Raw genomic sequence first — 25,451 nt, forward strand, 5'->3', positions numbered from 1 at the left:
TGAAATGCTGGTACGTGATTGTTGTTGCCAACTGCCTTTCAAAAAGTCCTGCCATCATTTGTAGCATTGTATTGAGCATCGCGAGCTCTGTCATTCCACATGGGTTCGGCATGGTTTTATTTTCGATGTGTTCGGTCCGCATCGCCAAGCGAGTTGTAGAGAGACTGTCTTTGAAGTTACCTTGTGGCATCGTAAGCTGCAGATCGTTGGTGCCAGAGGCTGCTTCGTCCATGATCAGCATAGAGTTTTTTACTTCGGTGTGATCACTTTCCATGCTTGTCGTTGATGGCTGCACTCACTCTGCCGCTCGCCTCAGTGTGGACAGCCTCACCTTCTTGCTTCGTCTTCAGTTTTCCGTCCGCCTCAGGTTCGTTTTTAGAGTTCTCGTTGCCATGTCAGCCGTGAGCGATGATGATGACACGCTTTCAGTTGGAACAAAAGGGTATTTATTATAGAAAACTAGAACTGTAGTGGTGCCATGGGCTTTGGCTCAGTGCTTCGTTCCTCATCTCCTTTGCCCCCTCGTGGCCGCTCTCACGAACCAGTATTAAATGACCTCCTTGACGCCAGGTGGAGCTAGTCCGTAGTTAATGCGGTCTCTAACAAAGTCCACATTGTTAATAAGTAAGGCAAAGCAGTGGCCAGAATTGACCCAGGGATGGGCAAGTTTATGGCATGGGCACCAAGAAACCACTTGTAGAGGGCCTCTTTCACCTCCTTATAGGCACCTTGGCTAACCGTGGCTGCCAAGTGGATGATTGTCGACAATCTTGGTTGCGATAGTCCGTACTTCTTCACCAACTCACACACTTTTTTACTGCCTTCATAGTCTTTCACGATATTGCACTTCGTTTCCAAATCTATAGTAGTGCGCTTTCTTTTCGCTGGGCGGATCAGCCATTTTTCATTTCAGTGGTGAGTCAAACGAGACAGGGAAACGGCATGACCAGGAACGGCTTCGATGCAACCAACAAAAACGAGCATGAGTGACCTAATCTGTTGGCAGAACTGCGCAGAATGAGGGGCCAGCGAGCAATCTGGGAGTAGCGCAGTTGGCAGGGTCCCTTCCTGTTTTGGAGTGTGGCGCAGCATAGAGCTATGGGCACAACCTATTCGTGTTCGGAGGGGTGGAAGGGTGATGGGAGAGAGGTGCGGGAGGCTGGCGATGTGGAGAAAGCTGGAAAACTGACTGTATTGTATGAGCGTGCGGTGGCCATTGGGGCAGCAAGCGAAGGTGCAGCGGCTCGAATTCTTTTTCTTTTCAAAGATTTTGCATTCCATTACGTTTTGGCACATACACCCAGTAGCTAGACTTCATCGTTATAACCAATAATTTGGCATGGGGCCATTGTAAGCTGGTTATTTTACCATAAAAAGCATATAAAAGTTGGCGGTGCAGCAGCTTTTCATTGTTATATCCAATATATTGTTAAAACCAGTATTGTAAGTTGGTTTGACTGTAATATTTCTCAAAGTGTGGGATGAAATACATGGGCATTCCAGTTACTTCAGAGCTTCCATCCATAAAAGAGCGTTTTGTTAAAAAAGTGAGTGGACCAACAGTGCATTTTTACTGCGAGCTTATGGCGTCTATCTCCAAATTGGTGTCATTCCAGAAATTCATTCCAAGTGGACACGCCTGACAACCTCACTGGCTCAAATTCATAAATTGCAATGCGTGCCATAAGTAATTAAAAGTTAATTAGCATTTGTTGTTAATTATTTAAACATGCACTCAAATTTTTTGGGCAAGTAATGTCTGCCTCTCTGAACAATAGAGCTCAAGGACTAAAATTATGGGATCTGCAACAGGCAATTTTTAAAGATTGCATAAAACTTAAACATGATCACACTATATAGGCATTTGACTGTAATGACAAAAATGAAGCTTACTTGTATTGGGTCATTTTTCACATTCTCGATCGTGAACATTGGCGCTGGTAAGTTGTACGAAACGCTCATATCAATGTAGTTGTTTCAATCCATGTACTTGGTAAAGACAAGAGCAACTATTGTGATTTCTGGTGAACTAGTCTCGTATTGAACCATAAAACCTATGCCAAATGGTTGTATAGCGAGAAATCTAGTGATTTTTAGAAGTGAATTTATGATTTAGGCGAGCAATTTTTTATTAAGTATAGTTAAAAATTGCAAATTTTCTGAAAATGGGACTACTGAATTTTCAACTCTGTCACTCTGCAATTGAAAACAAAGCACAATTCTGCAACTTGCATCTAATGGTGCATGTAAAGAGGGCAAAATTGATGAATTAGACATGGGTTTCAAATATGACAGAAATATGTGAGCAGAACTTTTGCGAAACCGTTGTAAGAGATGTAGTGAATTTACATAACATGTAATTGTATTGGTCAGATTTGTCTGCTTTAGATGCTCTAACGGATGCAGTTTTCAGAACGGCGATATGTGTTTTTGGTGCCGAGTTACATATTTGTAAACTTCATGCTTCAATATTTTTTTGAACGTGACGATTTTCGGCAATCTGGTCAAAATGTCCAGGGGTTAAATCAAAATTCTGCTTCCTATGGTGACTAGCATGTAACTTTCTCTTTTAAGTGCAACAAATTTAATTCAAATCAGTCCAGAGGTTGCCTGATTAAAGGGGCCCTGAACCACTTTTTATCGAAGTGGAGAAATGTTTGTTGAATTTTGAAAGGCTAGATGAATGTTCAGAACCAATCGAAGTTAGCAAGACCTCATGGCTATGACACCGATATGCAGGGTGGCCAAAGTTTAATTCCTGCGTGGGCAGCCGTGGCTGAGCGTGAGTAGACGATAGTCAGCTTTTCCTAGAAGTACATAATTATTATTGAAATAATGTTATTAGCCTATTTATTAAACTTCTTGAATAAATATGCACAGTAACAGTAGGAAGAAGTGTACTGATCCAAACACCATTCTTAATTGATGTCAGCTATTGGCCAATAGCAGCCTCATATGGGAATCTGCTATATTAGGAAATAAAGCATCCAGAAAAGAGTGAGGAGCAGGCTTCTGTTAAAAAGAGAGCGTTTGCAAAAATGGTGACTGTGCGCTCCACTTGTGAGCTCCACATGGCACGCATGACTGCAAAACTTGGCTGAGATGCTTGCAGCAACCTATGTTATCCATGGACTACATGTTTTCACCAAGCCCGAGGGGTCGTTCAGGACCCCTTTAAAGCATTTCACATGTATTTGAATAGGCGGCATCCAAGTTGGCTGCGACCTAAATCTTCCTCTTTAACCCCTTAACTGACGTTGACTAGATAACTTGCCATCATGAGTGTCCTTCCGTGCCAATGGCGAGTTAACTTGTCATGAATTTTTGTGCATGTGTATGTGTTGAATTTCTTGTAATTTTGACAAGAAAATAATACACAGACTTTCAACAATTGTTTCTGTGCTTCTAAAAGTTCGTTTCAGAATTTGTCATGCCAGATAAGCGGTTTAAGTCAAAGGACAGCATCTGTATACAGTAAGACATCACACATTTAAAAAAATTTGTTTGAAGAATTTTTTACCTACTTTCTGACATGAGCAGTGTTGGTATAGATATCTTCAGTAAGTTTTTCATCGCATCACAGAAAAGGTGGTACTTATAAAAACTGATCGCAGGTTGCGCACAGGTCCTTGGAAACCTCGAATACCCTTGAATTAGAAAAGTCCCTTTTCAAGGCTGTTTAAAGTCTTAGATTTTTTACTGATCCTTGAAGATACTTGAAATTTTTGAGAACCGCATCTGGAATACCGATTTCTCCTCATGAAAATATGTTACTGTATTGCGTTTCTTGTTTCTTTTTCTTTCCGTGAGAGTTTATTTGACGTCTGGATTCTGAATTTCAAGCCTAAGTCCCAATTTGAGTAAATTGAACTGATTTTTTTTAAATGGCTTGCTACATTGGAGTTGTTACTTCAGGCTTGGCGCATGCTGGCCATCCCATCGTCAATCATCACCGAGCAATGTGGACGCTGTCTGTGCGCTGTCATTGTCTTGTTATCTCCGTCATTGATTTCCGAAACGAGTGCTGCTTTTTCTGTTCGTCTGTGTTAGTGATGTGCCTGAATCAACGAGAAAATGCCTGGAAAAAGCAAATTTCAAGGTGCGTGGCTCCACCATAAACACTACAAGCAGTGGATTGCACCAGGCATGACAAATCTGCATCGGGCCAAGTGCAAGCCTTGCTGTAAAACATTCGACATCGTTGCCATGGGTGAATCAGTATTGAAAAATCGTATCAAGAGCACCAAGCATATTAGTATCGTGAAGATAGCGGCAGGAAGCTCAGTGAGAAGCTACCTACCCCCAATTGCAGTTGATCAAAACGCAACTCCAACTCCGTTACAGCTGCCGAGCATAAGCTACGCTTGTAAAACGCATGAGCTTGTTGCCGACTCTGAAATATTATGAATTTTATGGACCTTGAAAGTGGTCACATCCCACTTTTCGTACCGGTCATCATTGCAGGCAGGTCAGTTATTTCAGCGCATCTTCCCGGACAGTGAAGTTGTGTAGTCATTTTTTTGTGGGTAGAAGAAATGCGCCTATTTGACAAGTCGTGGCTTTAGGTCGTGCACATAAGGTTCTGGAACTCTGCTCAGAAAGTAGGGACCAGGTATTATACCTCTGTGTTTATGGGGTGCTCCACAGCCAAGGACATTCAAGAAAAGCTGCTGAGCGCCCTCGAACCTTTGCCTCTTGCAAAGATTTTTCAGGTATCTATGGATGGCCCCAATGTTAATCCTAATTTATTTAAGGGCCTCCAAGAGTACTTTCTGCAATACCACCAAGTTCAATGCATAGTCTTGGGCACTTGGGGTCTCCACACAATGCGTAATGCCTACAGGGCAGGCGTTGCAGCAAGCAAGTGGGGTCTTGATTGCCTGTTGTCGGGTCTAAGTGCTCTGTTTGAAGATGCTCCAGTGCGAAGGGAGGACTTTCAATGCTTTCCTCTCAAGTTTGTCACCCATTGGTGGGTGGAAAATGTTCCTGTAATTGAGAGAGCTTTGGCGGTGCGGTGTTACATCAAAAAGTACATTGAGGCCACACACACACACACTACATAATACTACAGCCTTTCCTGACAGAGTACCACATGGATAAATCAATGGCTTTTTTTCTTGCCAAGGATTTGGGAACTGTTGTCAGGAAGCTGCCCACTAAGTTTTTGAAGTGTTCGGTCCTGTCTTCAAAAGGAATCATGGGTCTACTGAAAGTTGACATCGAGAATACAGAGAATCACAAACCGCTTGAAAAGGTAGATATTGGGCACAAAGCAGAGCAAATAGTGAAAATTCCAAAGTGAGCCCAAAGGATGTGTTTCAGTTTCAGATTGAATGTAAGCAGTTCTTGATCAGTACAACGAAAAAGGTCCTAGAGAGAAGCCCTTTGCGGTTTCCTTTAGTTAGGGGTCTATCCTCCCTCACTGGACCCTCGACGCATGTCTTCAGAGCCAGACGAATGCCTTGCAGGCATTAGAAAAGTGTTGGACACTCTTATCACTGCGGGTAGAATGTCGGATCACCTGCAGGTCTGGCTGAGTACACAGAACTCTTGGAGGAACAAAAATACCAGCTTCGACAATTTGACAAGGGTACGGATAGATTGGATGAGTTTTACCCTGAGCTCATGAAGTTGAGTCCATTGTACACCAAGTTGCAGAAGGTTGCTAAGCTTTTGATTGTCCTCAGCCATGGCCAGGCTACTGTAGAACGAGGATTCAGTGCGAATAGACAGGTCTGTGTAGAGAATCTGAAGCACCTGTCATATGTTTCACAGCAGTTTGTGTGTGATGCGTTTGACAAGGCTGTTGTTATTTTATATATTCTGATCACCAAAGAACCAGGATTGCAGTGTCAGCAGCAAGGAGTAAGTACGGTGCGTACTTGGAAGCTACAAAGCAGGGAAAAAGACTCTTCATTGAAGAAGAGATTGACTCAATCGAAAAGGAGGAGAAAGAAGCTTGAATTAACAGTTGCCGATCTCATGGCTTCAGCAGATGCCTATGCTGAAAAAGCAGAAGCAGAAACTGATTTGACACACATTGTCAAATCAAACAGCCTCAGAAAGACTGTAGAAGCCAAGACTGATGATCTCAACTCTATGAAGCACCAAATTCAGCAAAAGCTACTTGCGCTCTCCTGAAGTTCCAACAAGGTGCTCGGCAAGTGAGCTTTTTTCGCTTTTGCGAAATAAAGCAGTATTGGACAATACTGCGCAAGGATCGAGTGCAATATTAACACTTCTTCAAGATTACTACTTTTTCTTGTATGCGTGCAATATACATAATTTTGCATGTTCTCTGTGCAATAAAAATGTCCGACTTTCTTGCAGCATTGTTCTTTGAAGGGATCAGGCTCATTGCACTGTCAACTTGATTTCCCATTTTTAACTTACTTTTTCTTTGCGACCCGCTGTGGTTGCTCAGTGGCTATGGTGTTGGGCTGTTGAGCATGAAGTTGTGGGATCGAATCCCAGTCACGGTGGCAGCATTTCGATGGGGGCGAAATGGGGAAACACTCGTGTACTTAAATTTAGGTGCACGTTAAAGAACCCCAGATGGTCTGAATTACCGGAGTCCCCTACTACAGCGTGCCTCATAATCAGATCGTGGTTTTGGCACGTAAAACCCCATAGTTCAATTACTTTTTCTTTGTGAGCGAAAAATATTCATTTTTTTTTTATTCTTTTGTAGTAAGTGTAACCTGCAACAACTACACATTTTTTTTCTTGCCCTCCTGCTGTACTCTAATCTTTGTTTTTGTTTTACTTAAGTCTGTGATCTGTTGCCCTTTTCCCTGTCGCCTTCTTCCTTTCCTTTTGTCAATTGTGTGGATGTTTTTAAACCGAATAACAATTTTTGAAGAACTTCTACATATAGTATCAGCTGAAGCACTCTAATAGATGGCCTTGAAAATTCTCCATGGGTTGCTTGAAGTTCCTTGAAAATCTTTTAATTTCCTTCTTTTCAACCTGTATTGTCTCTACCCTTCATATACTGCAACTCCAAACTGTGTGATAGCCAGAACCACTTGAGCGAGTGTTACCCATACAGACAAATGTGGCGATGCAGACTCATATGTATTAGTTTTATCTTGTTTGTCATCCAATTTATGCTTTTAGTACATGCCAGCATTACAGACAGTGACAAATTTTTATACAGTATTGCACTTTATGTGATTAAAGTCCAGTGTCAGCTGCTGATGTTCTTGATACATGCCGTGTCAGAAATGTGACGGGCCACGTTTGTGTGACTGTTTAGTTTCTCAGATATGAATTTTGCCGAATCCTATTTTTAAGAAAAATGGAATCTGGAGCACATATTATCCAATTCACCCATACAAACTAATCCACTTTGTGGACGGTGTGCTTTGAATATCTGTATTCGATGATTCCATTTATTTTAGCTGTGACTCTTTCATTGTGCTGGGAAGTTGCATGTTATCAAGTAATTGGTCATCAATGTTATAGGAAAGGCAGGAACTTATTGGCTGTGGTGATCATGCTTGATTTGCCATTGGTTTCCTGTTTTAGCTATTACAACCTGGACTTGTCAGTGAGCCTGGAGCACTGCCTGAAAGGAAAAGTTGTTGTGGAATACCCAACTTTCACGGTCGTTCTCACTGAGGACTTGTCGCAGTTCAACCTCATCAGTCCAGGTTAGTGAGCTTGACTTTCATACTCGGTTGATGCAGTTCTGTTAGTGGCTGCCATACAGCTTTTGGACTGTCTTTTGAGAAACAGCTTCACCAGCAAAAGTGAAAGTATGGGAGGCACCCTGAATGGCACAAACTTTCTTCGTGACCGGCATTTTTTCGATATTGCGCAGGTGGGACCATATCCTCAAAATCGCATAGGATGCCATATGGCATCTGAAACTTTGACTGCCTTAGCAGGGATCAAGGATGTTAGTAGGTCTGAAAAATGAGTCGGTGCCTAAATGAATTCTTTGTCCTTGGCTTGTAACGGCTATGCGCCCTGTCAATGGCAGTGTTACTTGCTCACTGAAGCTCATTTTGCATGTTTTTAAATTTATGTTCATTCTGAATACAGTCAGACCTTCATATATCACACTTGCAAAATTAGTTCAATATACTGTGAACTCTCGTTAAGATGAACTCTGTTAAGCCGAATTCTTGCATATAATGAACAACATGGAAACTTTGTTTGGTTTTCCATAGACTCGGAGCAAAAAAATTCTGCTTACGATGAACCGCCTCAGGTGTACTCTTCGGTTAAGACTAACATTCAGAGTGACCACCGCCACTACCAATCCTAGAGGCTAGGGTGGCTCGGTGCACCGCGCCCAGGGGCGCGCGCACCGAGGCACTCTACTGGAGGCTTGCATCGCACATCGCTCGTGTACAGAGGCGAAAACAAGAGGATGAAACAAAATAAGTTAGTGACGTTTCACTTTGTGAACGTGGGTGACATGTGCAAGCGTATGGGTGCCATACCGCACATGAAGCTATCGGCCCTCGGTACGCTGTAAGGATTGGAGTCGGGCATGAATTAGATGATAGCTGGCCCATGCCATCGTCGAACTCATCCACGCGGAGGACGTTGTTGAAGTGAGAGACTTGTTCTCATCGAGAATGAGGAATATGGGTTTATTTACGGTATCATATGTTTCAGAGCAAGACCTGCCACACTCTCGTTAATGCTATAGAATTCCTGTATGTTACCAGCTACCTATATCCTTATTAATCAGGAATCCGACTCCTAGTTCTCATCTCTCCGCTAAGCCCCGGTAGCACAGGACATGCCCGCTTTTTAGTACTGTATATGCTTCATTTGTCCTCCTAACTTCACTGAGCCCTATTATATCCCATTTAATGCCCGCTAATTCCTCCAATAGCACTGCTAGATTGCCTCACTAGATAACATTCTAGCGTTGAACGTTGCCAGGTTCAGATTCCAATGGCGGCCTGTCCGGATCCAGAGATTCTTAGCACCCTCTGCTGCATCAGAGGTCTGACCGCCGCCGTGGTCAGTTGCTTCGCAGCCACTGGGGACTGAGGAACTTGTAATCGTCCGTAGCTCTCTTAATATGAGACGCCTCACACAAATTTTGGTGCGAATGATTAACTTTAGCTTTACCCTACACGTCTACAAAATTTGTCCAAACCGTTTCAGGGGCCCTTTAAGGGGGGAAGCATGGGTTATTGGAGACAGAAAAATCGTGAAAAGATTTTTCGGAATGTACAGCTATGTTTCCACCTGTCTGCCAAGTTTCTCGTATTTGCACTTGGTATTTTAGTCATAATAAGAACTTGTACGGTGAGTTTTGGTTGAATTCAAAAAAGAATTAATTCAGAAACGTCCTTTCTTTCTTGATGCGCTGCCACCATTCCATGCTGAATATTGTGGCCATCTTGGTCATGTTTGAAAGAGCTGCCTTCCTTCTTCCGTTTTACGCCAGCACTGCTCATTTTATTCCATTGGTTGCCACGTAATAAATAAAAAAAGCAGACTATTTCTTTCCTTTTGGCGGCTTGCCATGTAACATGACCGTGCTACTTGATTGGCAGAGCTGACTGGTGTCGTCTGCCAGTTGAGCCGGCCTGCACGCCACCGCTGTGCTGAGACGCCATATTGAAAAACTATGTGTGGTGACCGATAATCGTGCAACAATGCTTGGCTCAGCACGGAAGTTCCTTCTGCGTAACAGATTTGCGAAGAAACAAGAAGCGATGCTTGACTATTTTCAATTACATTTGCACTTCACAACGCGTTGAAGGTGATCATACTGCCTTGGTGAATGGCTGCCAAAAACGGCTTCAGGCCTAGTCCATCGGCCAGCACGCGAAGTGTACAGTTGCAGCACACACCACGGCATAGTGATGCTACAGCTTTCAGATGTGCAACGAAAAAGTATTTCTGCTGAAAAAGAAAAACATCTGGGCACTTGCGGCATCAGCAGTGACAAAGTGGAAGCCAGACTGTTTTATTATGGCAGTGGCGCAGTCAACAGCCCATTTGACGAGACGTGGATTGTTCAACTTGATTAGGTAAACTAGGATTTAGACATCAACAGGTAATTGGACTATATTTCTTGTGGTTTTAAGCATATAACTTTGCAAAAACATGCATAACATTTGCAAGTTTTATTATAATATGTACCGTTAGTTTTTTGTACTTTTTTCAAAACACACATTTTTTGCTCCATACAGTAAGAGGCCTCGATATCCCAACATCCAGAACAGATAGTACCAAAATTCCCCCTTACCCACCTTTCATGCGGAAGATAGAGCCGTGATCACCGGCTCACCCTCGCACGTTTTCACTTGCACATACGGCGCGCAGTGATGGTTTTATTGCCCTTGGACTTTATGTAGAATCTCACGGTGACGCCAACTGCAGAAATGCACATGGAATGTCCAGATAATTCCTATCGAAATAAAAAAAAAAAGCCGTGTGTTATAATTGAGTAAATAATTTTATCGGACATTGGGGTGAGCTACGATTATTGCTTGAAAATCTTCCTAGGGCGGGCCGAAAATGTGTTTTCAATGAGAGTTGATGTGGTGTTCAGCGTATTCACTGTTCCCTAAGTTCTGCCAGGACATACGCTGCCACTATCAGGGTCACTGTAGGTGTCAGGCACATGCATGATGTCTGGTCAAGTTCGAATTATTCGGTGAAGGCCAATTTTAGGATCGAAATAACGAAAGTTTTGGCCCATAGAAACACATTGGGGCCGGTTGGGGACCTTCGGTTGGGATCGAACTAACGAGAGTTGAAATAACAGATGTTTATTATATACGAAATATTCCCCTGGTTCCTAGTTCCAAACTTTTGTAAGTCATATCACGCACAAAAAAAAAAAAACTGTGAACATTTGTTGGCGTCAATACCAGCCATAGTGTTGCCCATGCTATGCAGGCAAGCAGTAGCTTTGCAAATGTGAAAATGGGTAAGTTCCTAGTGTGCAGGGGTATTTATTTTTAACCATTGCAGCAGGCACCTGGTTTGCCTTTTACTGCATTCTTTAAGCTTGCGAAGCAATGTCAGGTCAGGGCCTCCTCATACTGGATTATTGCGTTCGATCAGCTTTTTTGTGCAAGCAAGGTAGTATAGGGTGTGTTCAGCTGGTGCTGGAGCCTCCACATGCTTTGTTCAGTTTCTCTACAGCACTGAACAGTAGTGTGGAGTGTTGCATAATATTGTACAGTAATGAATAAGGGTCCTGCACAGGTGGTGTTCAGTATGTGAGATTAGGCAGCTACTCAAGCTTCGGTCGAAAGTCGGTCTGAAATCGACTGCATGCTGTTGCCTGAGTGAAAACACCACATGACGGGAAAGATTGCTTGTAATAATTTGTGCATACGATGTTGAAGCGTTGATAAATAAAAGTAAATTTCGTTTGATCATCTTACTCTGATGGCACATTCACACGGGGGAATCGGCGTCTACGGCGAATGGAATTCTCCTGCCGCCGAAATTCACGTCGTGCACACTGCTTGCCCACCGTGCCGCCGGAACGTGATACAGAGCCATCTGCTGTGTAGGACGCTCACCTCCAAGCATAGAGTTTCTCACTGTAACACCTAGAGGGAAATCTGGCGCCACCGTTTATGAGAGTTTCTTAAGGGGCTCGGTGGCCGTCATGGGAATGACGGTATATGTGTCTGCGAGGCTTGTGTTGGCTGGTGTTGTAAGAAGCTTCATCTAAAACGTGGATATGGCTACACAAATAACGCGTTCTTAAAGTAAAATCTTCATAAAATGTTTCCGTTCACGTATATTACATCTTCCGGTGACGTTTACTCACCTAAAATGCATAACCAAGCAAAGAAAAGCAAGAACAGACAACAAATTGTTCCAAAGTGACAAATCTTGTCATCTGTCCTCCAACTTTAGCGGCCCGCTGATACTTTTTACATTTCATATAATTGTACATGCAATAACAAGTTCACATAGTTTAACATAACATGTTTTTGTGTAATAATAAAGCTAAAACAGCTTTTTAAGCACAGCCTTAGTAGGAAATGAATCATTGTGACAGAGGGAATGGTGCTTGCCTGGCTCTGCAAGAACAGTGCCAATCCGAAGTCACAATATACCGGCATTCCCATGCGTATCACAGTGCAGCAGTGCCAGATTTCCCTCTAGGTAATATAGTGAGAAACTCTATGCCTCCAAGCAAGTGCGGGATATCCCGGATGTTCCTGCGGCACAAAACTAGAGGGTACTGGAATGGGGGAGTGGGTCCAGCGGACGGTTTGGCAAGCGCCAAGGTTGTTGCAAAGAGCGCTAAAACTGCGGCGGCGCTGCCGTCGCCTTCTCCTGAAGCTCCGCATGTTTAGGCAGCGCCCATTGGCTGAGGCAAGTTTACGGGCCGAGTTGCTGTCGTCCGCTCGACGCACTATCGTTGTCGCGTCGTTAGCATTTGTTTCTGTCGCTCTTTCTCCATTTTATTGACTGCAGGTCGGCAAGGAAGAAAATCACTGCTTCCGCCACCGAGTATCAGAACTAAATGCAGCAGAGTGAAACGCCTGTTAGAGCTCCCTGCAGCTGTGCTAGGGTCTCCGATGCAACAAGCGTCCGACCGGCATGCAGAGCCGCTCATTCAGGTGAAGGTGACGGTGGTGCCACTAATTTTTCAATAAAAACATCCTCAGCGGAAAGTCTGCCGTGGACCCACTCCCCCTTTCTAGCACACCGTATCGAAACTGCGCACTTATCTCCGCTTGCGTAGAGTTCGCATGTTTTTATTTTGGCTGCTTCATCGCTGCTTACAACAATAATAATAAACCCTGAGCAAGAAGAGGCAGCACTGCTAGGCCTGCCAGCAAGCACCTTTCTAGCGATGCGTGACGCACAGAAGCATTCACCGAAGTGACGACGCCACCGGCGTTGGTGGGTTCGTCCTGCTTTGCAAGAGCACGTGAAGCTTGGTCACGCCACCTTGTCAAATCGCTTAGTCCTTGTGCTTCATGTGGTACTTGTCGAAAAGGACGATGCGGTTACACATCAATTTGATGAGCCTTTCCGATGTCGCGACGTGTTCGAAGACTGCGATATGATGAGCGCATCAGGCTTGGCCGCCATCTTTCGAATTGCTGTGTCGCACTCAGATTGGTCTGCGGTGAGGGAATCCGGCGGCAGCTGCCGCAAAAATCGGTCTGGGAGCGATTGGCGCGGAAGGGGCTATTCCAGCGGATCTCGCCGCTGCCAAGCTGGGTTCCGCGCCACTCCAGACTCGGTGTGAATGCGCCATGAGCCTCTTAGAGAGTTGACAAACCTTGCCGCCATGCCTCTTTTGCACTCTGGAGTGGAGGAGTGTCGCAAAATTTTCTTACTGTCGCTCATGCAAGCCCATCTCCATAGGTGATTGGGCATTGTGTTAAGAGAACAGCCCATGAATGAGGAACATATCTCCAGAAAGGAAGGAGCTAACGCCTTCCACTAAAAATATTCATTTTTTTCAGCATCGTGCAGTTATGTGCCAAAATTCTGGGATGTTTAGTACAGACACAGAAGTTAACAAAAGCAATTTGCTGGGTATAAGAGACGTGGAAATCTTTTGATCAACTTCAACCAGCTGGGGTTCTTTCACGTGCAAGTAAATTTAAGCACATGCGTGTTCTTGCATTCCACCCTCATTCCACGATTCCCATGCTTATCAGTAGAGCACCAGACGCACGGCCAGTAGTTTTGATTCAGGTGGTGATGTAAAAAAATAGTGAGAAATTGGAAAAAATAAAACTAACAAGAAGTCATAAGTGAAAATGGCTTTTTGAAGCGTACTGTGCAACTGATTTGTCCACAATGTATGCAGAAAATTGCCATGCAAAAGGTAAATTCTGGCTATTCTTACTTAATTTAAATCTTAAAACTTACCTGAGGAAACCAATTCTAGAACAGCTTTTGGAAAAACCCAACTTTCGCAATTTTTATTCTTCCCACACCTCTAAATTCTGAAAAAAGAAAAAAAAAACCTGAGATGGGTGCGTACATGTTGTGAATTGATATTTTGCCACAGTTGCTTTGTAGTAACGCTTCTCTCTCTTTTTCAGAGCCATCTGGAATTCATGGGGGCACAAATCTGCCAGCTTTCTTCAATACAGATGGTTTGTCTGGGTGTGAGAATGAATGAGAGTGCATATTGGCAGGAAAATACATGGCAGTTTTGCCCCTGCTAAAGAGCTTTGTAAAAATGTATAATAAAGCCCAAGGCAAGTGCCCCCTAAAGGAAACATGTGACCTTGTTTCTTCCTCCATCCTGATCCTTTGCATGAGTGTATTTGCCTTTGCTTCCTTGTCCCGAAACTCCACCCTGTCGGAGGAGCGTTTTGTGCGTCAGGTGTGAGTGATCCTCATTGTCTGTGGTTCACGGCGGTGGTGCGCGTGCACATACGTGCACACTCGCACACACACAGGGGGGGGGGGGGGGGGCTGCTGACGAAGTACACTTAAAAAAGGTCGGCGAGATTCTTATTCCAGCAAACAGCTGCCCCAAGAGTGCTCTTTCATGCCTCCTGCACCAAAAGTGCATTTTAGCAGATAATTGCCAAAGGAAGCATAATGACAACCTCATAGGTGAAGTCTAAAACATGATGGCCATTACATATTTCCAGCTTCGCAATCACTTTTGGTGCATGCAGTGCACAAAAGCATAGCCTTCGAGATCTGTTTGTTACTCTAGGAAACCTTCGATGGGTTGCGGATTTATTGGACACTACCTTGCTAGCAAAACTGAATCCAATACCTAAAGCACTTTATAACATCATCTTGGCAGTCCGCGGAGTGGCCATAGTTACAGGTGTAGCCAATGCCATCAGTCCTTTTCACCTGTGAAAAAAAAAAAGAGGGAGTATCACAAGACAATTTTAAGCCTACTCATAAAAAATATTGACACGTGTACTTGTTTATCGGGTGACCGCGTTTCATCATCTAACAAATGTTATTGCTCAGTGCAGGACGTGCCTGCATGTATCGGAAGTTTCTGGAATGCTGTCGATGTTTCTATTCGCTGTCTGTTGTCACTGAACCGTGTGTAATCTGGCTGCATGTATGCGCGTCGCGAATGGCATAGAACTTTCTGGAAGACACGGGCACCAGCGACTACTCTGGAACCTTCGATGGCTGATGTATAAAAGCTGACGCGCTTGACCCGCTGATCAGATTTCGACGATCGCTGACAGTGTTCGCCACTATCGCTGTGCTTTGAGTGTAGCCTGTTTTTGTGGGCACAGGTTCGGCCAATAAAAGTTAGTTTCATCATTCGCAGATTTGCCGCTGTATTATTCATTGTTACTACGTAACAATATAATGGAAAAATAGGCCCTCATCACATAATAGGCAATCGGTAGCTTCCAGTCGCCTACCTTTGACGCAATGAGTTTTGGGGCTATTTATTGCACAAGCAAACATTTGTAATGTATGGGCATGGCCTCTGAGATTGTGCGCGCTGCTAGGTTTTGCTCTGGCAGTCCCATTTGCACGGAGAGAGCATAAGTTCAGTAGTGGGTGTGGCCCACTTCTCCACACGCAACCGAGGACTTTTCATGCCCTCAGGAGGCTTTTAATTGCTCCGGTACTGTTGCTGCGGCTTGGATGAGGCGTGAACAAAAAAAGCGATTTAATGCTGATATACCATCCTTGACTGATTTGGCTGACTGACAATGACGGCTGAAAGTGTATTAGGGGCAAAGTGTGTGCTGGCGCCTATTCTCAAGTGCATTTTTTTAAAACTGCATTCAAGTGGGTATGTGGAAGTGGAATATCTCTGCAAGTGCCAGAAACGCGATAAATTTCAAAATTTGTGGGCTATATTTATTTTTACCTAATAGGTACCCAGTGAAAATACTTTGTCCATAGGACATCCGAATCATGTCCCTAAACCATTTTGGATACAAATAGGACATCTGCTGGACGTCCAGTTTTGTATATACTTTTACGGATGTCCCAAGGATATCACGCATGGACCTGTTTCGGATATCCTACCACGAATGTCCCAAGGTTAACCCACATGGACCTTATTTGACATGCATGTGAATATTTGTCCACCACTTGAGCCTTTGAGCTTCCTCATAACAGAATTATGTTTTCTCACATGTTCGAATTACAATCCGAAGTTTTCATTTGTGCAGCTCGTGTATGTCGTACTTTACGAATTTTCAAACGTCATTTACTTTGAAAACTTGAGTTCAATAAGCCACTTGTGCTTGGCGGAAGGCCTAGAAGAATGAGTATGCTGCCCACCCGCACACATGCGCGTAGCATGTGCACATAGTGTATCCCAAGTAGCCAGTTACATCCATTAGATGTGCATAATATGGTGCACCTTGGACATTCAGTACGTCCGTTAGATGTCCAGATTTATCCAGAAAACATTGTATGGATGTACTATGGATCATCGCAAATGCATCCAGAACATGTAAATGGTACGTTGTGGGGCTGTCAAAGCTGGATATATGCAACATCTAATAGACGTCCACAACCTCCTGTAGATATATTTATTGCACGAAATAGATATCCAGAACATCCATTGTACTACATATGGCTGTATCTGCAACATCTAATATATATCCACTGGATGTGCCTTGTACTATTTTTGGCTGTTTCTTTTATTCATCATGCGTGCATCCACTGGGCCTCTTCAATTTGTTGTCCCAGACTGCTCGAGGCGCTACTACAGCCAGTGATTATTGGCATACGCAGCTTCTCGGACAGTCCTGGACTGTTTGGGACAAAAAATCAAAGTGCCACTGTTACTAAGCGAAGAAAAACTTTGTTGTCACCACCAGCATTTTTATTGTAAAACTTCTTACAGCTATCGACCGTTTGACAAGTACGTAATGATGTACACAATATTTGCAGTGAAATACAATGGTAGACTGCAGCTGTCTCATGAAAATAAAGTGAACAGTAAAAATGCAACATAATGCCATCTCTTGATTTCTGAAAGGCACAATGAGCACTTAACGCATGAACTAATACAAAAATACCACATATGCATAACAGCTAAGCATAAACATACTAAAAGACAAATAAAATGAGACAGAAGCAATGCTTGCAAAGGAACACTTCTCACAGTGCAGTGTTGCATTCTTTCCAGTAAAATAAAACGTAAATGGCACATTATCAGACTTAATTCTCATGAACAAAAAATTCACATATGGAAACATCAAAGCACTATTTGACTAGCCTTGTATTCAGCAAAAGAAAAAATAGAAACAATGTAGTAAAACAAAGGAAACAGCAGAAGGCCTAAAAGAGAAATATATCTTATAGAAAAAAAATCTGAAAACCACTAATACATTAACACAATGACAAATTCTGTAGGAGAAGCAGGCAACCCCCTGCAGCAAAAGGGTGCCAAATTAGCTTCTCCATAATGGAGAAAAATTCTGAACACAGCTAAGTAAGCATGCAGTATAAATACAAAAATGGTATGCTCTATAAATTATTCGAATAGAATAACTGTACCATATTTCCATGCGAGTGAGACTACAGCCAATTCGTGTGTAGATTCATGAATCAAGGAATGTCAATGTAGTCGCAGTTAGTGGTTACCTGGTACCACAGCACACTTTGCACGCACTAATCAACCAAATGCAGTAGTACCAGGCCACACCATGCTGCTGAGAGTGTTGAGCCACTTGTAGTAGTATCAAATCAGCCCTTTTAAACTGTCTCACTGCTTTCTGTACACTCAGCCTGACATCATGTAATAGGATTCTATATTTGTCACATTTTTGAAAACATACAGCACTACTTAAAATGCAGTCAGGTGCCACGAGAGGCCAAAACATTGATTCAGCTGATGCTGGAGACGAGCTGCTACATTTGCATCTCTGTAGTGTTATCTGGTTGGTGGTGGCGTGCAGGTTAGCCAACCGGAACTGCCTCTGGTTAACCTCCCTGCCTTTCTATGTATCCTTTTCTCTCTCTCTCTCTCTCTCTCTCTGGTTGGTGTTCATACACTGGGCTCTACATAGCAGCAGTGGTTAATTGCATTGGCCCTCGCAGCAGTACTGCCAAGGAAACGTTGCAGTGAGTGCTCATCTTAAGGTTGCCACTTCAAAGGAAATATTATTTTTGGGCGCTGAAGATAGTGAGGTTTAGCCTTGTAGTCATTACCGTGACTGCAAGTTAGATCGCTACCAGTTTCAAAAGAGGAAGAAAATTTGTCAGCACTCCTAAAAGCATACGGTACGATGCTATGTGGGGCTGGAACCGTACTTGGAAGATCACTCTCTTGCTGGCTGGCTTGAGCATCTTAAACCTGAAAATAAAACTATGCAAACACGTCGCTTATTACTTACCCTGCATTTCAATATTCACCTTACTTGAAACCCATGCTTGACTGTCACTATAACGACAGGTGCGAACGTGCCCAATACACTCACTGTCTCTCTTTGGGCGCGTTCGCGTCGGGCTTTATCTCTACCAAATCAAGCATGGTCTTCAAGTTAAGGCACGTTTCTGAATGTGTGGGTAAGACACAAGGTAGCTTAAGACTCCGAAAGTAACCAGTTTTTAGCTTCTCTAAATTCAGTGATTAGGTTAAAATCCCAGAGTATAAATCCACGCCTATAGCATCCTTATCAAGGAGGCAGACCTAAGGCATCTGCTTAAATAGTACCACTGACAATAAAATTGTCCTTGCAAGCAGTAGAGCACAGCAAAGCTTTATATGATGTGCAAAAAGATCGACTGTTTAAGAACACATGAAAGTCGTGACCTGTGCCTACAAATGACACAAGCACGTAATACTGCATGCTATACACAGGAGCTATGTAAACGTACAGAGGAGTAACAAAGCATGCAAAATATTGCGTAGCTTTACAGACAGCCCTTATTGCAAAAGACCTCCAAAGCAATGCATGAACGGTGACTACCTCACAACATCGAGCACCACTATAGAAAACTTGTGCCAAAACCACTGAAACCACATCGTGCCATCGTGCACAAAACCTGCGGACCGCGAGAAGCACGTACAGTACAAGAAAGACTAGGACGAGTATGAGAAGATGAACTGAAACATGGGACAAAGGGAGACAAACAAGAACATCGCTTCTCTATCGCCATTTGTTTCGGGTTGCAGTTCAGCTGTTCAAACTAGTCTTAGCTATATGCACCAATTGGCTCAGTTTAATACTATTCAGAGACGAAACACCACTGACATGCCTTGATGGGTACTGCCGAAACTGCTGGGCGTTTGCGCTGTGCATCAGCTCTTCCGGCCCATGCTAAGCACTCATTACCGGTATAAAACAGAAGAAAGTACAAAAACAAACCACCGACATACCTTGAAAACTATGTGCCTGCTGACGACCGGACACCACTGCAGACATGGCGAGAATAAGAAATGAAGTGTCACAGCATCAGCACCGCAACCTAAAAGCAGCGCTGGATTAAGGTGGAGGGGGGGGGAGGCTAAGGGGGCTGCAGCCCAGGGCCTCACCTCGGACAGTAGGAGAAGGGGTCCCATTCTAACCTGCTTAGTATATGGAACCATGGGCAACGAAACTTTGAGCGACATGTATGAAGCGAGAAAACCAGAACGAGCAGACGGGGCCCCCCGCCTAATGTAACAGCATGCGTTTAGCCTGATCATTTGGGGAGAGCTTGTCAAGCTGCAAAAACAGGAATCCCCCGCCAACCCGGCGGGGCCCTCTCTTATGAAGCGAGGTGCGTTTGCTTGGAAGACTTTTCGTGGTTTCCTGTCAGTCTGTCTGTATAGTGCTGTCTGGAGAGGAGGGGCAAGGGGGAAACACCTAAAACATGTAGTGTGGGATGAGGACCTAAATCTCCCTTGCCCCTCGTCACCACCACGCCACCCTCCACCTCTCAAATAGTTCCGCCGCTGTCCTTCTCATAGAAAGGATGTGCTGCAGTACCCAACAGTGCCTCCCATTAGACTTTTCTTTACCGTGATGGTAATTTGGGCGGGGGAGTATGAGTCCGATAGCAGATGATGATGAGTCTGATGGCAGAGTCTAGGCAGAAAAGGAAAGAAGACGTCACACATGTTTTTGTCTGCGTGCCATGGGGCATGGAATGTTCACTGTTCGGGCTAGGGTTGTGGAAGAGTGAAGGGGGAAGTTGGAGAGCTGGACACAAAGGCCTGTCTCCAGGGCCCATTCCTGCCTAGTGGCTGCGCACCCTCGTGCGCGCTCGAAGAAACAAAAAGGTCAGACTGGCCGCCGAACTTTCCAGAAAGAAGTAGAAAAAGATGACTCAGAGGTGACGGAGGGCGCGTAACTTCGCCCGCGCTAGGTGTCTCCCTCTCCCCTTCGTCCTCGCGCTCGGAGTCGACGGGGCGAAAGAAAAATCGAGAACCTTTCAGAACAGACTGCTCCTAGCCAATAGGAAGACGAGACCGGAACGGGAGAAGGAGTGAGTTTGTACGGAGAAGGAGGGAATTTGTACAAGGAACTCTATGCGTATGTGAACGCCTGCTTTGGCGCTAGTAACAGATAGACGCGGCGCGTGTCTATAAAAGGAAGTTGATCGCGGGCTGCGATTCAGCCCCGAGCCGCCGGTTAAGCTTGCATAAGCCCGCCTGCTGAGGAGCTCCCGGGGAACGCACCACTCTCGGCCAGCCACGGACCATCCAGGCAGCGTGTGCCAGTCATCGGGACGGCCACCGTTGGACACCTGTGGCCGCATCGGACTGACGAAGTGCCCGGTGAACAATTAGCATCCATTCATGCGAAAATGCTCGGTCAGAAGCATCAAAGTGGTGCGTCTAAACGAAAGGCGAAGTTAGAAAGAGAAGAGCGTGAAAAGAAGCTACCGAGGAAGGAAGGAAGGAACATGTGGGGAAGGAAAGGCAGGGAGGTTAACCAGTTTAACTTAACCGGTTTGCTACCCTACACATGGGAGCAGGATGGGGGGGATGAAAGATGGGGAAAGGAGAGAGAGTGAGTGCACATAGCACAGCACACACATCGTCCGTTAAGAGTCCATAGATGACAAAGTACCTACCGAATGCAGCTTCCGCGGAGCAGTATGATCGCTCTACCCAGAGTCCGTGTCAAACTCCCAATAGTACTGACTGTGCTTCTGTGGAGGACTTGCCTACTCCATCACCACGGTTTCCTGGCAAGAAGCAAGATTTGACTCATCTTGGTTGTCTAAATCCTGTGAAAACGGTGCCAACCTCGGTCGTCCATATTTCTGAGCAACCACGCAAACCGAGCCCTGCCCTGTTGCTGAGTCAGCAACGTCTATGCTACTCTGCCGGGACCCTGCCACAGAGCGCCCATGCCCGATTTCTACTACTGCTGATCAACAGGTGCCAAACCTCCCCGATGAGCCTCCTGCTACTGACGAGCGCCAGGAAACAACACTCTTAGAACCGACTCACTTGTTTCCTGTTAGTATGGCTTCAAATAATCATGTTCCCACCCACAAACTGTGCCTCGAGAGGACGAATGAGACGGCTTCTCGTTGCGGCAACAGAGAAGTACAGACACCCCCGCACAAGAGGTCCGTTGCGAGATTCTCCGAAGTGACCCTGCTAAGTGGCCGGACGTTATTACTGGCAGCTTTCGGAGTGTATGCCTTGAGAAAGCGCCATTGTATTTTCAAAATCGGGCAGAAAATTTTCCGTCTTCCGAAAGGCAATACAAAACTCAGAAACGCTATATGTCACCTCATCTTTTCCTGCGAAAGGCTGTAAATGGGGAGGCGTACGAGCGACGCTGGTTAATGTACTCGGAGTCCAAAGGTTCCGTTTACTGTTTCATGTGCAAACTATTTTAGATTTCAAGCAACCCCAGTGCTTTCGGTACGCACGGCTTTTCTGATTGGAAAAGAGCAGAAGAAAAGGTTTGCGCACATGAAAATAGCGTCGAGTACCGGAACTACGCGGCAGCATGGCTCGCCCGCTCTAACTCGAGCAGCACAATTGACAAGGAGCTGGTTAAGCATCTTGTCACTGAGACCGCTTACTGGACAGAGGTGTTGAAGCGCGTAGTCGTTGTAGTTAAGCTTCTAGCTGAGCGCAACCTAGCGTTTAGGGGCAGTGAGGAGATTTTTGGTTTACCGAGAAATGGCAATTATATGGGAGTGCTTGAGGCCATTGCCAAGTTTGATCCCTTTTTAGAGGAGCACATCAAACGCTACGGGAACAAAGGAAAAGGTCACCCATCGTATCTGTCAAAAACCATTTGTGATGAACTAATCGAGCATATGGCAAATGCTGTCAAGGAACGTCTCGTTGACGAAGTGAAACGTGCAAAATACTTCTCTTTAATTGTTGATTCGACTCCAGACCTTACGTTGATCAGCTGTCAGTTATGTTACGATACTATTTAAATGGGAAAGTGTACGAACGCTTTCTTGAATTTCTTCCGATTGAATCGCACACCGGCTTGTATCTTTTCGATACCGTGATGTCCCTGTTAAGAACGGCCAACTGCAGTGCAAGTTTGCCACCCAGTTACGACTATGGCGGCAACATTCCGGGAGCCTCGCCGCCAACCTCTAGCCGCAGCGCGACTAAATCGACTTTGTGTCGGGGAACAATACGCGCATCCTCCACTCTCCGTCGCTTCAGCTAGGATGCGCTGTGACTGAAGGAGTTCGACGAAGCAGGCTTTGTGCTGAAACCGCCGTCAACCTCCAGCCTCATCGCCGTTGTGACGGAATGAGTTCGGCGGGCCAACTATTGTTACCAAACTCCCCAACGCGGACCTGATCTGCTACGGGTGCGCGAGTTGCCGCGGGAACGCCGTTTTGCGCTCCTTCCCACGCACCGACCAAGACGCAAGACAACGCGCTACCCGGAACGGCTCCGAGTTCTAGGAAATTCGTTTGGTGTCGGTTTCGGACCGTAAACACGTGTGTGTGTAAGCCGTCCTGCGGAGAGGCGGCTAGTTTGCGATGACTAAACGAACGTTCGCATCACCTTGTATCGCGGGCGGACCGAGTGTTTAAAAACTGCTGTTGTGCGGATGCTCGACACACTTTTCTTAAGCAGTCATGTTGGACTGGTGCACTTTTCTCAAGCAGTCATATGTTAGACTGATGTACTTTCTCAAGCAATCATGTTAGACTTATATAAATACTGGAAATAAACCCATATTCCTCGTTCTCGATGGGAAGCAGTCCTTCCCTTCATCAACGTCCTCAGCGTGGATAAGTTGGACGACGGCATGGGCCAGCTACCTTCGAATTCATGCCGGACTCCAATCTTGACAATGGATCACGAGCGATGGGATTGAGCCCCCAATCCTGACAACTGGCTGACAGCGGTGAGATGGACTTTGCGACGTGGTGCTGTGACTGCGGTGAGTGCTTGGTTCTTGCTTTGACTCTCTAGGCTTCATTTTGTGGTTGTTCTGTTTAGAACTGTAGGGAAGCTAGATTGTTGAGTGTTGGCTAGGTTGTGTTTTCCTAGCTAGATTTAGAGAGCAGAATCAAGGCAGTAAAGCAGCAATCATGGAGTTAAGGACACTGCTGAGAGACGAGTTGTTGATTGTTGGTGAGGAACTGGGCCTAGATGTGCGCAAGGAAATGCTAAAATCGGAATTATTGGAGCTAATTTCCAATCAGGCCAGCGAGGAAGAAATTGAAATGGGATTGGAACTTCTAAAGAAAAGAGAGAAACGGGACAGAGAAAGAGAAGAACGGGAAAGAGAGAGAGAGAGGAACGCGATAAAGATCGCGAGTTAAGAAAAATGCAACTTGAACTTGAAAGCAAACGTTTGGAGTTGTCTCAAGGAAGTGTAGGCGCTCTGGGACGATCAAGTGAGGCAGAATACCGCATGGACAGGCTATTAAAGCCATTTGAGGTCGGGACCCACATAGGCTTGTTCCTAAGCGATTTTGAAAGGACATGCGAAAAGATGAACTTCGGCCCGAGTACATGGCCACAGCGGTTGCTGTCTATGTTGCCGTGTGAGGCGGCGGAAGTAATCGCCAGACTGAGTGCATAGGATGCATATGAATATGCAAAAGTTAAGGCTAGTCTCCTGAAGAAATACCGCCTTTCAGCCGAAGCTTTTCGGCAAAGATTTAGGAGCACAGGCAAGAAAGATAGCGAGGGATATCCGGAGTTTGCATATAGCTTAAAGGCCAACCTAGTCGAGTGGCTAGCTGAAAAGCGCGGAAGCGTACGACAGCAGAGACATGATCATGGAATGCATGTGTCTAGAGCAGTTTTACAAAACCATCCCCCAAGCTGTGAAACTGTGGGTGCAAGACAGAGGGAATGTAAACACTGTGGAAAGGGCGGCTGAATTAGCCGAAGAGTACGCAACCCGTAGAAAGTTGAACGCCGAGGACGGAAACTTGGACGGTCGAAATAATGGACCGCGGAAACCATTTCCGTTCAAAAGGGGTTCGCAGACTAGACGATCGGAGCCTGTAGACATGGAGGAAAAGCCCGCAGAAAACAGCGAGGAGAAACTTAACGGAGAAACCGCAAAAAGGGAACAGAAAAGAAAATTCGAATCTTTTAGACCAATTCGCTGTTACAAATGCCACAAACTGGGGCATATAGCTGTAAAGTGCGGGAAGCCTAGCGTAGTTTTCTCCCACGTGGAGGAAAAAGACGAGAATATGGAACTTTTAAGTCCATATCTTCACGACCTGCAAGTTAATGGGAAACCATGCCGAGTGCTAAGAGACAGTGCCGCCACGATGGACCATCCATCCGTCTTACGTGACGGTAGATGACTTCACCGGAGAAGTGGCATGGATCAAACAGGTTGTAGAAGAACACAGCGTGTGTCTACCCATGGCCAAAGTCAAAATCAGTGGACCATTCGAGGAGCTAGACACTGAGGCTGCAGTTTCCAAATTTTTGTCACTGCAGTACCCTTACATCTTTTCGAATCGTTCGAATCAGTTACTGCGTGACAAAGGGCTTAAACTGGGAGAGGGCATAGTACAGGCATTGACGCGAGGCCAAGCTCGTAAAATATCGCGTCGCTTCCGGCTGAAAATGCACAAGCTCCTCCAGCGGAAACAGAAAAGGGGATAACTTCAATACCCGAATCCGAGCTAGGCTCGAGCGATGAAAAAACAGTTGAGGAAAGCCTGCCAGCTGACCAGTTCAATGAGAGCGTAGCACTAGAGTGTCAAAGTTCTAGCCTGCAGGAAGAGCAACCTGACGCACTCACAAGCGAGACAGGGTCGTTATTATCACCGGCCTCAAAGAACTTTGATCAGCTCTTACGTGTGGATAGAGAGTCACTGGCAGCCGAGCAAAAAAATGACGAGAGCTTAGCTAAATTACATGACACAGCTAAAAAAGGCATTGCTAGGCGCAACGTGACGATACAGGAGAGAGGAGGATTGTTGTATCGGCACTACAGAGATCGAAAGGGTAGGATTTTAGATCAGTTAGTCGTACCTACTAAGTACAGGGAGGACCTTTTGAGTCTCTGTCATGGAAATGGGTGGTCGGGCCACCTAGGCATAAACAAATCAAAGGAAAGATTGCTTATGGAATACTACTGGCCTGGCTGTTTCAAAGACGTAGAAAA

The 25,451-nt window shown here is 45.1% G+C and overlaps 1 protein-coding gene across 4 annotated transcripts in view; it reads left to right on the plus strand.

The window, feature by feature from the left end:
• The window catches only part of LOC142579093 (box C/D snoRNA protein 1), a 74,465-nt gene extending 60,267 nt beyond the window's left edge, over nucleotides 1–14,198 (plus strand). For 3 of the 4 annotated variants that reach the window (XM_075688971.1, XM_075688980.1, XM_075688963.1), the window contains 3 exons: nucleotides 7,531–7,655; nucleotides 12,427–12,572; nucleotides 14,019–14,198. In XM_075688971.1, coding sequence (XP_075545086.1) covers nucleotides 7,531–7,655; nucleotides 12,427–12,572; nucleotides 14,019–14,144 — 397 coding nt within the window. In that variant the 3' untranslated portion in view covers nucleotides 14,145–14,198. The remainder of the gene's footprint in view (nucleotides 1–7,530; nucleotides 7,656–12,426; nucleotides 12,573–14,018) is intronic. The other variant, XM_075688988.1, reaches the window with a different exon arrangement.
• The last annotated feature ends 11,253 nt before the right edge of the window (nucleotides 14,199–25,451 follow it).

Source organism: Dermacentor variabilis, chromosome 1 (assembly GCF_050947875.1).
Source record: "Dermacentor variabilis isolate Ectoservices chromosome 1, ASM5094787v1, whole genome shotgun sequence".
Taxonomy (NCBI): domain Eukaryota; kingdom Metazoa; phylum Arthropoda; class Arachnida; order Ixodida; family Ixodidae; genus Dermacentor; species Dermacentor variabilis.